This window comes from Brachionichthys hirsutus, chromosome 7 (assembly GCF_040956055.1).
Source record: "Brachionichthys hirsutus isolate HB-005 chromosome 7, CSIRO-AGI_Bhir_v1, whole genome shotgun sequence".
NCBI lineage: Eukaryota > Metazoa > Chordata > Actinopteri > Lophiiformes > Brachionichthyidae > Brachionichthys > Brachionichthys hirsutus.
In genome coordinates, this window is record NC_090903.1 from 12,927,001 (window position 1) to 12,941,809 (window position 14,809).

Consider the following 14,809-nt stretch of genomic DNA (forward strand, 5'->3'; position numbering starts at 1 on the left):
CGCAGGAACCCCAGACAGAATAACCTGAATATTTATTTCTGTCATTTATTCGTGATTTAGTGGGGTTTTTGTGAACATCTGACGCCTGCAAACATCGCTACAAACTACTGTAATGCTACTTTCTCTTGACAAAACCTTTCCCTGGACATTCAGGTTATGTAAATTACGACCTGATGATTACATAACATTAGTATATCTACTGTGAGTGAATGAACGCTGAGCTGTATTTTGTTCTCTTCAGACAAAGCCTGCTCACAGCTGTAGCGTAAACTACTTGCACCCACTGTTACGCAGACGAAGAAGTGGGCAGTGTGTTTTATTCCATCCATTCTGAGTCACTTTCAATCCTGCTGAGACGTCGGTGTCCGTCACTCACGCACCATCCTGTCTGTGAGCTTTTAGCATTGATAGATCTGTTGATTATATATATATTTTTTCATAAAATAATATGGCTAAAGCATTGGTTCATATATATAAAAAAAAAAAAAAAGATTTAGGTAAAACTCCTCACAGCTGTTGACGCACCCTTTTCTCCCCCATGTTTCCAGATTAAAGCACATTCCCCTCCAACGCACCTTCCTCCTCCTCCCTCATTGGCTGTTGTTCTCCAAAGGGGGCGGGGCTAAGTATGGCCAGGAGAGCCGAGTGGAGACACCAAGACAACACAAGCTGAGGAGTCACTCGGACCTGCAGGTAAGAAGTCACATTGTGCACTCGCGTCTTCCGAAGTGACTCGTATTTCATTGTAAAGCAAGTTTTGGCCTGCTCACTATTTTTATTTATCTGTAATACGCTTAAGCTTTTTTTTTTTATAGTGCCATTTAGATGCGATTAAAAAGGAACACAAATCACGTCAACCACTACTGCCATTGTTTTCTGCAGCCTCTCACCCATCCCCCACAGGTGACGCTCCTCACCTGAGTGAACCTTTTATCAGAAGCCCAGTAGTCAAACACAACCTGGCACATTGAGCAGCAGATGCAATCAGTGAGACACAGCTTCCGATCAATGAAAATGAAACGGCATCAGGTTCCATCTGTCCTGCTGCTGTTGCTAGGTTCCGGCCTGAAGTGTTGTTCCTCGTGTTTGTTGCTGCAAATGCTGCCAGGTTAATGGATTACTAATTTGTCAGATTTTTGGATAATATGCTAAATGCTAACATAAAAATAAAATCTGGTTCATTTTTGACGTTGGAAGATTTCTCCTTACTGCCAGAAACTGTTTCTTCTGCCAAATCTGTAGTTCTGGAATTACTGGGATAACCTCCTGGTAAAGAAATGGATGGAATAATTTAATTAGGACTGCAGTTCTTGATTATTTAAGCAATCGTTCAATTCATACGGTTAATCGAATAATCTGATTAAAAATGCTTTTAAGTGTTTCAGAATATTTTCAAGATGTATAAAACGAACACATTTTATGATTTTAATATGCAACACTAATTAAACGAATCCTTGAGGCAACAAATCAAGGTTTTTTTCTAATCAAATTACTCTATTTAATCGCAGAATTATTGCAGCCCTAAATTAAATTGTGAAAATGTTTCCCGATTTCCCTCCAGAGCCCACTGGGGGTTTCATAGGAAGAATTTTACATGCATGTAGATGACAAATACCTATCATGCAAGAAAAACAAAGTGTGAATTTTCATGTCTTTCTTTGAGAAGAGACCTCTTTATCATCTAGGATTACACGAGGCCTGCCTGATTGGTGAGATTGCTAAATTTATAATGGGATTAAATTTTATCTAAACTAATTTTTGACAGAGGATAATGAGTCATCATTTATTTACTGTCTTCTTCTATGGCATCATTTCATCAATTAACTCTTTGAGTTGTACTTATTGAGTTATGAGAGAAGGCGTGGGCCGTTAAAAAGGATATTAAAGGGTTTCTATCCGTAATCAGAGGCATTTTATCCCTGAATTAAAGATCGCAGCTTTCATTTGTGCAAAGTCACTGCGTGTGAGATTAGACAGCAGATGTCAGTACTAACGGTTCCATACACTTTTGGCCACTTTGGGTCCAACCACGCTGTGCTGATTTGCATTTCCATTAGAAGTTTCACTGCTGAGAGACCCAAACTGGACCCATCCCGAGCCAGTTCCCAGTCTGAGGCCAAACCCTCCTCTCAGTCTTAATCTAGATTAGAATAGAGTGCCCTATATTGTCATTGAACTGTGTATTTCATGCATTTTTAAAACTTTCTGTTCAAACATTCAGAGATCTGCACTATTTTAATTTTACATCAAGTTGCCTAAACACTCAAACACTCTAAACACTCAACCCCCTCATTTTAGCCTGTTTGGTACAGAGTAGACAGCCATAAATTACTAATGTAAACTACCCATATGCAGTACTTCCTGTCTGTTTCACGTGAACGGCGTGTTCTGTGTCCATATCTACTCTTGCGTGCATGTATATGCACAAATGACAGTAAAGCCGTAATTGATGGCATTTAAATGATGGAGTGGAACGCCTACAGGCCGATGCAGGTGGGTGGGTGTTTACACCTCTCAGGACTGACAGTTTACAAAACCTGGAAGCTGTTGTTTCATCAAGATGCCATTTTGCTTCCCTAGACAGGATCCACACACACACACACACGCGTAGATTAAGATTAAGAAGGATTTTATTTGAACACAACCTGGAGTGCTTCAAACACGGTAACACCTTTAGACAAATACCGGTTCACCCACAAGACCAAAGAGAAAAACAAAACCGGTGACAAATGGTTTGGGACGGGGGTGAAAGAAGCCATCAAAGTAGAGCAATCATCTCTAAGTGGAGGAGGGGGTTTACGCCACAACCTCTGAGTTCACTTCAGTTCACACTGCGTGTCAAGAGGAACTAGTAATGGTGTGCCATGAGGCAAACACACCGCACTTTAACATCAGATTCAACCTTCAGCGTCCTGAAAACAAGTTATTGTGGTGATCAGGGATAATTTGATCAGTGTTTTCTGATCATCTGGTCAACAAACCTATTGCAAAAAAAGAATTTCAAATAATGGCTCATGAATGGAAGTGGAGGAAAGAAAGTGTTTCTAACCTGCCAAAGTAGAAACCCGAGGAAATTAAATCCTGCTGAAAGGAGGATTTAATTTCAGATCTCGAAAAGGAGGAAGCAGATTTGTATATCCAAAACATCCTGAGATGCTGAATTGGTAACAATAATTGTGTCGTCATGGTGACTACCGGTATATAGACCTTCTGTGTTGTTGCAGCAAAGTTAACTATCTACATTTTAGACAATAACATGCAGCTTCTTTGCAGCAACTTCCGTATTTTAACCACTGCAGTCCACAGCGAACCCCTTTTGTGTTACCGACACCGATCCCACAATGACAAACTCTGAAGACGTCTCTCTCTTGAAAATACATCCCAGATTATCCTCATTAGATACAATACGGGTGTGCAAAGATGTAAACTCAAACCTGACCTAGTTACAGGTGACGCAACGTCCCCCAGTTACCTGTAGGATTGTCTGCCATTACATTTCCAGTGAGTCGACATGTTGTCAGCTTTAGCCAACAAAAGACAGTTGTGCAAATGAATGGGATAACGGCTGAGGTTATAGATTTCACATTAGACGACGTCACAGGATAATCTGACACCTTGACCTCAAGTCAACCTTGTTCTGGTCAATGATTATGCTACTTATGGACAAATAGCCAGAACTCCCAGTTTAGGCATTCATGCAGCTTAATAATTAGTTTTGAGTTGAAAGTGTCTCGTCTTGGTACAAGAGTGAACGTGCATGGGCACACGTGCACACCCTGCTGGCTGACCTGAGCATCTTTTGGTTGCTGAATTGCAGGATTTGAGAGAATGAATTCATTGTTTTAATTGAAAATGATCACAGTGCCATGAGATTTATTTATGAGAGAAGGATTTGTGGTTAATGGGTTTAAACCCCGTTGGCAGGGGCCGCCCTAACTAAGTGTGTCGACTGAGTCGAGCGCCGGTTTGTAATCTAACTACTGATGTAACTTGAAGATTACCGAACCTATGATCGCCCTCTGATCAATGGCCTCTATGGTATGATCTGGAGGAGTCTAATCAACATTTATATTTAATCCAGCCCAAGTTTGTTTTTTGTGTTTTTTTTCTTCCCGAATATGAAATGTTCATGCCACCCCGTGTGATTTTGTCGGTGTTAAATTTGTTCGCATTGGTACGATCATAATTTGTTTGTTTGTGTGTCTGCCCATTGGCTGACAGGTGCAGGAAACTGTCATGGCGGTGGTGCGGGTGAGGCTGAAGCTTGTGGTGACCGTGATGATGATCAACCTCTTCATCTTCATCCTCATCTCTCGAAACAGCAGCCGAGACAAAAGTGAAGAGCTCAAGCTTAAGATCCCCTCCAAGCCCTTTTGGAACAATCTGACTCCCAGCCCGGCGTTCTGGAACCGCCAGCAGCAGATGTTGGACCTTCGGAACAATCCCATCCTGGTGTTTAGATCCAACACCACTTACTTACCGGGCTGGCCCAACGACACCATTTCAAGTTCTGACCCCTGCCAAGCTAACATCAGGGTTAGCACTCAGGTTAAAGACTACAACTCCCTGCCGGAGCGTTTCAAGGACTTCCTGCTTTACATGCACTGCCGCTCCTACCCAATCCTGGTTGACCAGCCGGGCATCTGTAAGGATCAACCATTCCTGCTCCTTGCCGTCAAATCCCTGGCACCTCACTTCGACCGCCGCCAGGCCATCCGTCAGTCGTGGGGCCGGGCCGGCGTGATGGCCAACCAGACGGTGGTCACCATCTTCCTTCTTGGCGACACCACAGCTGGCGACCACCACCCAGATCTTTCTGAAATACTGGAGTACGAGAGCAGCCGCCATAAAGACATAATCCAGTGGGATTACAGGGATTCCTTTTTCAATTTGACTGTCAAGGAAGTTCTGTTCCTTGACTGGATCCAGACCCGTTGTCCCGGTGCTCGTTTCATCTTCAAAGGCGACGACGATGTCTTTGTCAACACCTACCGCATTCTGGACTTCCTCAAGGGCCTCTCGAAGCCCAAAGCCATGGACCTGTTCGTGGGTGACGTGATCACCAACGCTGGGCCACATAGAGACAAGAAGGTCAAATACTTTGTCCCAGAGAGCATGTTCATTGGACAGTACCCTCCGTATGCAGGGGGAGGCGGGTACCTTTACTCGGGCGACCTCGCTGCTCGTCTGCACAACGTGTCCCAACATGTCATGCTCTACCCGATAGATGATGTCTACACAGGCATGTGTCTCAGGAAGCTAGGGCTAGCGCCTGAGAAGCACAAAGGCTTCAGGACCTTCGGCATTGAGGAGAAGTACCGGTCGAACGCCTGCGCCTACAAGAGTTTGATGCTGGTTCACCCGAGGACCCCGCAGGAGATGATCCAGATCTGGGACTGGCTCAGTAACCCGTCCCTGAGCTGTCAGTGACTCCTCTGCAGCGGGGCCAATATGATGAGGTCGTTCCAAAGAGGTTGAAGCCTTTGAAAAGGGTTTCGCTGACTTAATAGCCGGAAGGTTTAAATTAAGATATTATCGTACCGGTCAGCCGGCGATTTATCGTACCTCGTGATGCGCTATTCAAACTGTCCACCGGAGTATTTCGACTCGACGTAAGACTTCTACAGGCGAGCTGCCCCTGCTTGAGTCGTCCAACAAGCTTCACCCAAAGTGGCCGTGTCTTTCTTGGTGTGCACGTATTTATATTCTGACTATTTATATGGCCTTTCAAATGCTTTAACACTGTGTGACGCTCTGCGATGGAGCTTCCTGATGCTGTATTCTATAAATGAGGAGGTTAAGAACTGGGATGTGTCCATCCGGAACTCCTGTTGTGTTCAGGGAAAAGATGGACGGACAGTTAAAAATGTTGTTCTTTTACTCAGTGCGTGAGTGAAGCTCTTGAACGTCGCCTACTGGTTCTGGTGGTTTCCACATGCAGCCGTTTATTGCTGCTAGTTTTAAAAGTACTTTTCAGTGAGCACTGCCCAGTAATTGTTGCTGGAGATTGTTTGTGCTGCTATTTCCATCCACACTCACATGAGTATTTATTTGACTGGTTCCAACTCGACACGTTTCTTCTCATAAAGGCTTAGAGGAAGCCACAGCTCTTTGTTTAATTGACTTTTAAGTTACTGCAAATCATTGTATGTCTTGAAAAGGAGTTTTTGCTTCCCTAATTTTTTTGGTTTAGCTAAAGTCTATTGGTTTCACTCTTTTTCATCCCGTAATACAAGCTTAAACTGGTAGATATAGCGCCTTAAAACAGAACGTCGTAAAACTGCAGCGCTTTGAACGCATGCTCGCTTCCAGGAAACCGAAGGAAGAGCTCCGCACAGCTCAGCAGGTCTGGGTTTCATTTTCACACGGATGCAGAGAAATCCCAATGCTGTTTAAGTCCGCTTCAGGTTCTCGCTTTAATCAAAAAATGTTTTTTTTTATTATTTTGTAAACCCAAAGTGTATTTTCAAAGATATTTCACAGCCAGAGCAGAGCCTTGATCTGAAATGCTGTATGTAGCTTGCCTTATATCAGTGTGTGCAGCTGCTGTATGGAAGTACCGAATGCTGTTAAAATGTCGCTTTACTGTGATATCAGGGTCTAAAATGCTGCACACCATAAGTGGAGCATCATTTCAAAGATACTTTGGGTTTTCGGTACTTGACAAATTTTGCTAATTTTGAATGCGCCACTTGGAAATGTTACGCTATGTTACGAGCACAAAGAAAAGTTCGCAGCAGCTGATTTCTCATTGTCTGAACTCCCCTGTTGTTGTGTGATACAGCCATAAGAATTTGCTGCAAATGTATGATAATTCACAGCTAGGATATGTACTCTGATTTATTTTAGTGCCTTCCAAGCCTCGCTTGTTAGTGAATGTATAAAATGTTGGTTGTCGCTTCTTAAAATAAGTCAATCTTTTATCCTTTGAAGGTCACTGCTTCACTCACTACTGTATTGCTTTAGCGTGACTGCTGCATCTTACGTGCGCGCTCCGTGCGCGTGGCACAGTTTGACACTTGAAGCGTGGACTTTTCAGACGCGTGTCTGATTGTACCTGTCTGAGACTAACACGACTACAGAGAAGGAGGTTCTTTGTTTCTCTCAATGCTCGATGGAGAAGGTCACAAGTGTTACATAAATGTTTGTCTTTACGAGGGAAGGGCGTCGGTTAGAGCGCCCCTGCTGGTCAGGATGATGAACTCTGGCTTGTGAAAGTCAGACCTATCGAGGCACTGCCAACTCTACGACCCCAAACACGGTCTGAGACTTTATATTTGTGTAGTTGGTCTTTGTTCAGCTCCTCCGAATCGTCATTTATTGGCAGCTTAGTTGTGTTTCTGTCGCTATCATGTGACTGTCGTGTGGTTAGTCTTCTTCCACTGCGGTGTCGGTTTGACGTTTGCCACGCAGTAACAGTTCATGCAATCTTAGTGCTCGTCATTTCCTCTGGGGTTTACCTACTGGACGGACATCCTCGTGTGTAGAACTCCTCCTAGGATAAACTGAAAAGAGTTAAGGATCAATTTGGGGTTATTTCATTTTGGTAAATCACAAAAACATCACCTATTCACCTTCGGGTCACATCTTGTCTGTTTTCACCCCCATTCTCACCGCACACAGTTTGTGGCTACTTGAAATGTTTACATGTTTTAAAGATGTCTCAAGGTTTCTCTAAATTTTAACGTTTGACTTTGTTGTTCTCTCAATTTGTATTTTGGAATTATCCTTAATTCGGCCCAACGCCTGAGTTTTTCTAATTCTCATTTGAAGAATCGTTTCTCGTATTTCTCTTCTCGACGCACCTCAGCTTTGTCCTTTGACAGAATTATTAGCCAGATGAGGGAAGAACAGTAAGTTGGTACGGGAAAACGTCCCGCTGCATTGAAGGAAACGTCATTCTAGCTCCTGCTTTTGAATTGCAGTACACAAGGCAACATACAGGGCAACGTGATATAGAATATTGAAAAGTACAATTACTGACATGATCGTTGACCAAAGCGAAAATATCCATTAAATTGTTGGTGTTTTGGGATAAATAAGTGTTCGGGACAAAATTTCCTCTAAATCCCCTCGAAACACACACACAAAAAAAAGCTCAATTTTTTGTCTCTGATTACGTTTTCTGCATTTAATCAGCATCAATGATGTGTGTTTTGTTACCTAGATTAAAAAAAAAAAAAAGTAATTTTTGATGGAATTCTTGACCCTTTGAATAATTTATTTTTGTTGTGCATTGCTGTGTTAACCCCCTTTTTAACATTTAATTCAGAAATGTGTCATTAGTGTTACACAACACCTGCACTAGTCAGATTACCAAATGTGTGCCTCATGTTCGCATGTATTATGTTCAAGATTATCCTTTAAACACGTGAGACACGATTGCTGTTTTCGTACAAGATGATTATCAATAAAGTTGTATTTTGCTGTTTTTGTATATCTGTCCAAAGCATTCTTTGCGTCACTAAAAAAAACTACAATTTAAAGTATGGTAAACGTTATAGATTATTTAAAAACAAATATTTTCACCAACATACTTAACTTGTGATCTGAAAGATTTAAAAATAATAATAGATTTGATAAACTTCTAAAATGTAACCCACATTGCATCGTGCAGTTACCGTATGTGACCAGCAGACGGCAGCAGCTGCAAGGAGAATAAGATGCCATTCCCTTCTCCAGAAGTAATTTTTAGTACAATAAGGAATGCCCTTTATACGCTACGGAATAAATACACAGCTGTTGACGTTGACCAGGCAGTCTTAGTGTGGGAAAATATTTAAAACGGAACGTACGCAATCTAACATTAAATAAAGGGTTTTGATTCTATGGCTATTGTTAGGCCTGTACAGCGCGCCCGCGTGAATTATTTCCAGTTCCAGTGTGACATCTAGTGGCTCCATCTGAAGACCAAACGGGGGAGCTGTCCGGTGTAATGATCACTAAGTTAAAATTATCATTTGGAGGAAAGGCGTGTGCTTCTGATAGCTCAGTCGATCTTCAGACTGGACTTGCTCGAGGGCGATCCAAAGATGGGAAGAAAGCTGACCGCATCCGGATTCAGTGATGACATCATCAGCACGCTGCCAGGAAGCAAGGATGATTGGCCCGGAGTTAAGTTCTCGGAAACTGGTGGCAAAAGCCGTCGTCTCTGCAGATTTGTGTGTGAAGGGCCCCCTCCGGGCTTCAGCTCCGCATCTGTCGTCATGACGACTGTGATCTCTAAAGATCAGCAGCTCCTGGTTGGCAGCCACGAAGACGCCTTCCCTCCCTCTCTTCTTCACAGACATGCAAACACAGCACACCTTTAAAGCTGGTAGAGGCTGCATACGTCATGCATGCTCCATGGAAAATGCTGAATGCTGCCTTTTATTCAATGAACTCCTAATAATAGACAAGCCGGGTCTCATTACTTGGACTCCTCCAACCCAAGGCTTTTTAAAGAAGTCATTTTTTTTGTTTTGCCAACCTGGAATAAGTGAAGTGGATGAAACAGCCGGTCACAGTGTGAGCATGGAGGTTTCCACCGTGAAGGATGTGACATGGAAGGAGTGAGTCACCGCCCTGATCCGAATCTCCACTTTCCAGCTAAATTACCAAAACGCAGGAAATGTCTATTAGATGGTGATTAAATGTCCACCATGTGACATTTCTGCTCAGATACAATATATATATATAATTTAGAAACACTCTGAAGACATTTCTGTTCAGGGATTCCATCTGAACCTTTTTTTTTTTAATATATATATATATATATATATATATATAATTTACTTGAAGCACTGTCCTGAAGGAGGGAGGAATGATGGTGGATGATTCCCATTCGGGGGGGCAGTTTGTGCTCTATTTCTCTGTATTCCACAGGAAGAAGAGAAATGAGGAGGCAAATTGATTTCTTCAGAGGCAATGTCGAAGAAAGAGGAGTAAAGAAAAAGAAGGGGAAATGAACGAGCCTTGGAAACACGGAGAGGTGATGAGCTGAGGACGTTCCTCCTGCTTCTGCACACGGGACAGGATATCCAGACCAATCACGGAAGCCCTTTCACAATAAAACACATGGTTGAGTTGAACAAAATTTCTGCTCCAGGACCCCACAGTTTTCTGATGAGGCATTAAAAGGGTCCGTGACCTCTGAGCGACCTTTCTAGTATGATAATGATGAATTACGCTGATTTGAACAGACAAATATAACTTCCAGCATAGCGTTCATGCTAATTTTTCTTTATTTTTATTATGTAATATATTCATAATAGTGTAGATCGAGCCCCCGCCTCGCAAACTCCATCCCACCCCAGCACTGGATCAGTACATGTTATTACACCTGCAAGCAATGAGGGGGCCGGCAAGATCTTATGCTCTGGAGCTCAACGGGGGGGGGGGGGGGGGGGGGCATACCAGGCTTCCCACTGCTGCGCTCTATCTCTTCATCTTCTTTTTCTTCATCGTGCAGCTACTCTTCCTCCCACTGGTTTCACTCTTCTTACTTAAAACCACATCAAAGGAAGGCTGATGCACTTGGATTCTCCGTTTCTTACTTCGGGCTTCTTTGATTGTGATGATGATGATGAATATATTTATTAGATAGAATGTTAGAGTACAAGTACAGTCACACAGTAGCATGTATTACAGTACAAATAAAGTCAAACATCCTGTCTAAGAGGAGCATTTCAAAAAAGCCCTTGCGGGCTTGTTTCCGTTGAAAGTCCTTCGTACATAAATCATCCACAATTAACAATACAAATTTAACAATACAAATAAAAATAAAACCAATATTAAATTACTCAATTGATGCAACGTAACATTAGAAAAACAAAAATAAAATGATTTTACACCGCCAGTGCAAATTAACAATTAATCTAAAATAAATTACACCACTGATGCAAAATGACAATGAATTACAATAAATAACTTACATAAATTACAATAAATTACTAAGGCAATTGTAGCCTGATGCATTTTTATATTCATCTTCACTCCAACTCCGTTTTGCTAATATTACCTCCTCCTTTCCTCCCTTTCTTTTCTTCCCCGTTGTGCTTATTCATTGTGGAAACACCGCCAGGACTTATTAATACTCCCACCCCTCACTCCTGGCGGCACCATGTTTGCACAGGCGAGGAGGGAATATTCTTAAAATAAACTCCAGAACAAAATCGATCATCCCTTCGGCACCTAGCTGAAGACGTTCAGCTATAGGTGTCAAGTTTATTAATTATCCACGTGACCCGTAACTCACATCTTTAACAGGTTTGACAGGTTGAAATCTGCATAAGCAATAACTTTCACCTCAAACCGCTACTTAAAGCACTCAAGGATGATGTATTCAATGATTATTTTTAAATCATTGTATTTATATGAAGGGTATTAATGATGAACATTTCATGTAATGTCTAACTTGACCTTATAAAGTTACTGCAGCAGCTCGTGTTGACATATTTCACAATGAGGGGCCGGTGTATTTGCTGAAATCTGTTCATGATCGATTTGATTTTTATTTGCAGCTCAAATTCAATTTGAGTGTAACATTTGTTTCTCTTTAGAGGCAACGATCGTTCTCTATACCTGCGAATACATTTTTCTTTTTCTGTGTGTGTGTTTCTCCGGTAGGGAATAAACACTAGAGTGGAGTTTCAGCTCTGTGAAATGCACAGACTCTCGTGGGATGTTTAACTTCTATGCCGACAAGCTGCTGCTGCAGCGCCAGAGCTCATTACCAGAATTCTGCTGACTGACTGGAGATCCTCTAATGGCTCGGACACCGTTGACAGAAAAGGGAAGTGGTCCAAACACTGGTCCACTTCAAGATGGCTAACAACGTCGGTTCCCCCTGCAAACCAACTGCAAAACTACAATAAATGCCTGTTCCTCCATCTTCCCCCAAACGCCATGCGCTCTCAGTCGTCCTTCACAATCAGCAGCTTAAGACAAGAAGTCATTTAGCAGGCGCTGAAGCCTGCGGCGGTGTCGACCAGCCTTCACATCTGGATGCGTTTTCAGATCAACCCCCTTAAACGCTGCTTTAATGCAGGCGATCTGTCAAAGTGTCAAGATGCTCTGCCCCAAGATCGAGTTGCATTATCCGGGGGGGGGGGGGGGGGGTCATTTAGCCTTTGTCCAGGTTGTGTGAATGGAAAGAGCTCTAGGGAGGAGTAATTACTGGATTGCCACTGTTCCTCCAGAGAGCTGACGCTTGCTGGCTAATGATCTCGCAGCAGCGTGCTGATCTGATCTCTGATCTGCTGGCATCCTTCTGGGTTGTCCCCTCCGTCCCTCCCTTCTTGTAAAACCGAGGAATGGCGTCCGCGTTGAGTCAAACCGCTGCTCTCTTCATGTCTCTTCAATGCAGGAATATCCTCCAAGACAAATTAAAGGCGTCTTTCCCTGCGTTTGCCCTCCCTGTTGAATCCAAATGAAAACAAGAGGACAGTTATTATATTTCTTAGAAAAGGTGTCCGAAAATGTGTTGAGCTTTCAACTTATATATAGATATTTGTAATTTCTGGTTTCAGAGAGCTCATCACAAGCCCCTTGAACTCATCACCGCAGGTCTCAGCAGATCATTGGATTTCAAGCCATGACTTGCTTGAGTAAACATTTATTTTGTCATCATTGTGAAGCAACACGGGCCGGGGAGTGTATCTGCACTGCTCTCACCGTCAGCGTAAAAAATGGGAATGAGCTGTGTGCACAGGCCTCCGCTATCAGCAGCCAGCAGGCCTCACGCAATCAGCTCCCTGCATCTCCTGAGCAAGAGTGATCCTTCAGAGCCCGGGATCATTGTGCAGTTGGTGCACAGACCAGACTCCCTCGAGTTGAATGCGGGCTTAATTTCACACCGACGTGGATCTGATAACCGCCCGGATGAGTGTAAATGGGTCATTTGCGCCTCCTGGAAAAAATAAATAAAATCAGAAATAAAAAAAAACTCCTTCCTCAGCAGAGGCAAAACAGATTAATTTAATTCCAATTTGGGCGTGATGCGGCGATGACGGAAGGAGATGCTTTTCTCACTGTCAACCGGCGGTAATAGAGGCATCGGCCAGACGGTTCAATGGATGTTCTTCAGTCGATTTTATAAAAGTAAATCCGAGCTTCTTCATCACACATCATGCGCTCTATTTCTGTCCACTCCTTTAACATGTTGAATTTCCTGTTTCCCAGGATAAGATTTAGCAGGTGTGAACTTGTAAACCACCAGAAAGCTTCTTAGATTTTTTTTTAGGGGTTGTACCTGTTATTTTGGGGGGATTTATCTCAAAATCATAGCGAAAAGAAAAGATCAAACCGGACTCTTGTATAAATGTTTGACTATAAAAAAAGTGCATCTTGAAATTACTCTCATTGAGTTATATTAAATTCTGTTGGAACACTCTCATGATAAGAATTCTGTGTTATGTCTGCAGTCAGATTAGATCTCAACCATCCAGCTCCTTCGTTTTGGCAGCATATAACATTAAGAAACAAATAAAAGGATACAGTATCAGTTTCCCGTATCTTTCTTTGAGATTAATTTAATCTGCCACATATTGTCTCTTCCCTTTAGTGACGTCATTCTTCCTGCCTCCCCCGCTAAGCACTTACAAACTTTGGTTACAATGGGTAGTGTGAAGCATGTGTGTGTGTGCGTGTGTGTGCGTGTGTAGATGAGGAGGTATTTATCTCTAAAAGACCCCCCGGCATGCAGGGATACATGATTAACACTCATTTATTACTGTGACAGAACCAGGAAATGGAATTCGGATCCTCATTAGCACGAGCCTGAAGGCATGAGCTCTGATTCTAACTAGATGTTTTGTGTTCATCGCAAAACCTTTAAATTATTTTACCTGTTTGGCTGCCCCACAAACATTAATGCAAGTGACAATAAATATTATCGATAAGGAGCTCATTTTCACAGATTATGCCGACAAAAAAAAAAAAATCAGAATGATTTTGGATACAGAAATCTGTCTTGAATTAATGCAGTCCAATGTAGAGATTTATTTTGCAGTGCCGTAAAAAAAATTGTATGTTATTTTTTATTACAATATTTAAAATCTTAAAATTTAATATGAAGATATACCCAAGATTCATCGCGCTCATCTCTCACTTTACTGTATTTGCTGCTTATTTTCAAACGCCACAAGAAACAACGTGGCGGTGACGTCACTTTGATGAATGTAGAATCCTGAGGACAGTCAAAAATCACTGCAAGGAAAACTCAAAGTCGGTAATTTGTCCACATTCCCACGTATGAATTGTCTTGAGCGGATGTTGGGTTTCACCAGAATAGTATCAACAACCCAGGAATCCCCCAGGAATCTGTACAATATGTAAACAGACAAGAATCCCACCAATGGCTGAAATCTGGAGGCGTTTCTTCAGGCTTCCGTCGTCCTGCAGGCGAGATGATGGAGAGGCATAGCCTGCGTCAAGACAGCAGGATGAACCCAGAACAAGAACGGAAGGCATGGAAGTAGCCTTCAAAGTAAAATATCAGACTTAGAAAGAAAAGTGTCAATGCATTTCATATCAAAAAATAAAAATAAACGACGAGTTCAATTAACAAATTATTTATGATAGTCAATACTTGAGCTTATATGCAATTGTTATCTTGATGTGGCTGTTCAAGAATATTTTATTTTGAATACCAGTAACAGGAAGTGCTTTAAATGTTGTTAAACATTACGCGCATCGGAGGTACAGATCGTTAAACTATCAGCAACATTTTGGACTACTTTCCTGTGGGAACTCCTGACTGGGCGTTTGGATACTTTACTTTACTTATTTATGGGACAAACTCAAATAAATGTCGCTTCTCTCTCAGTCA

At 42.3% G+C, this 14,809-nt stretch overlaps 1 protein-coding gene across 1 annotated transcript; it reads left to right on the plus strand.

Moving 5' to 3' along the window:
- Positions 1–4,236: 4,236 nt before the first annotated feature.
- Positions 4,237–5,430, plus strand: b3gnt2b (UDP-GlcNAc:betaGal beta-1,3-N-acetylglucosaminyltransferase 2b). The gene has a single exon (XM_068741451.1). The coding sequence runs from the start codon at positions 4,237–4,239 to the stop codon at positions 5,428–5,430; it is 1,194 nt and encodes a 397-aa protein (XP_068597552.1).
- The last annotated feature ends 9,379 nt before the right edge of the window (positions 5,431–14,809 follow it).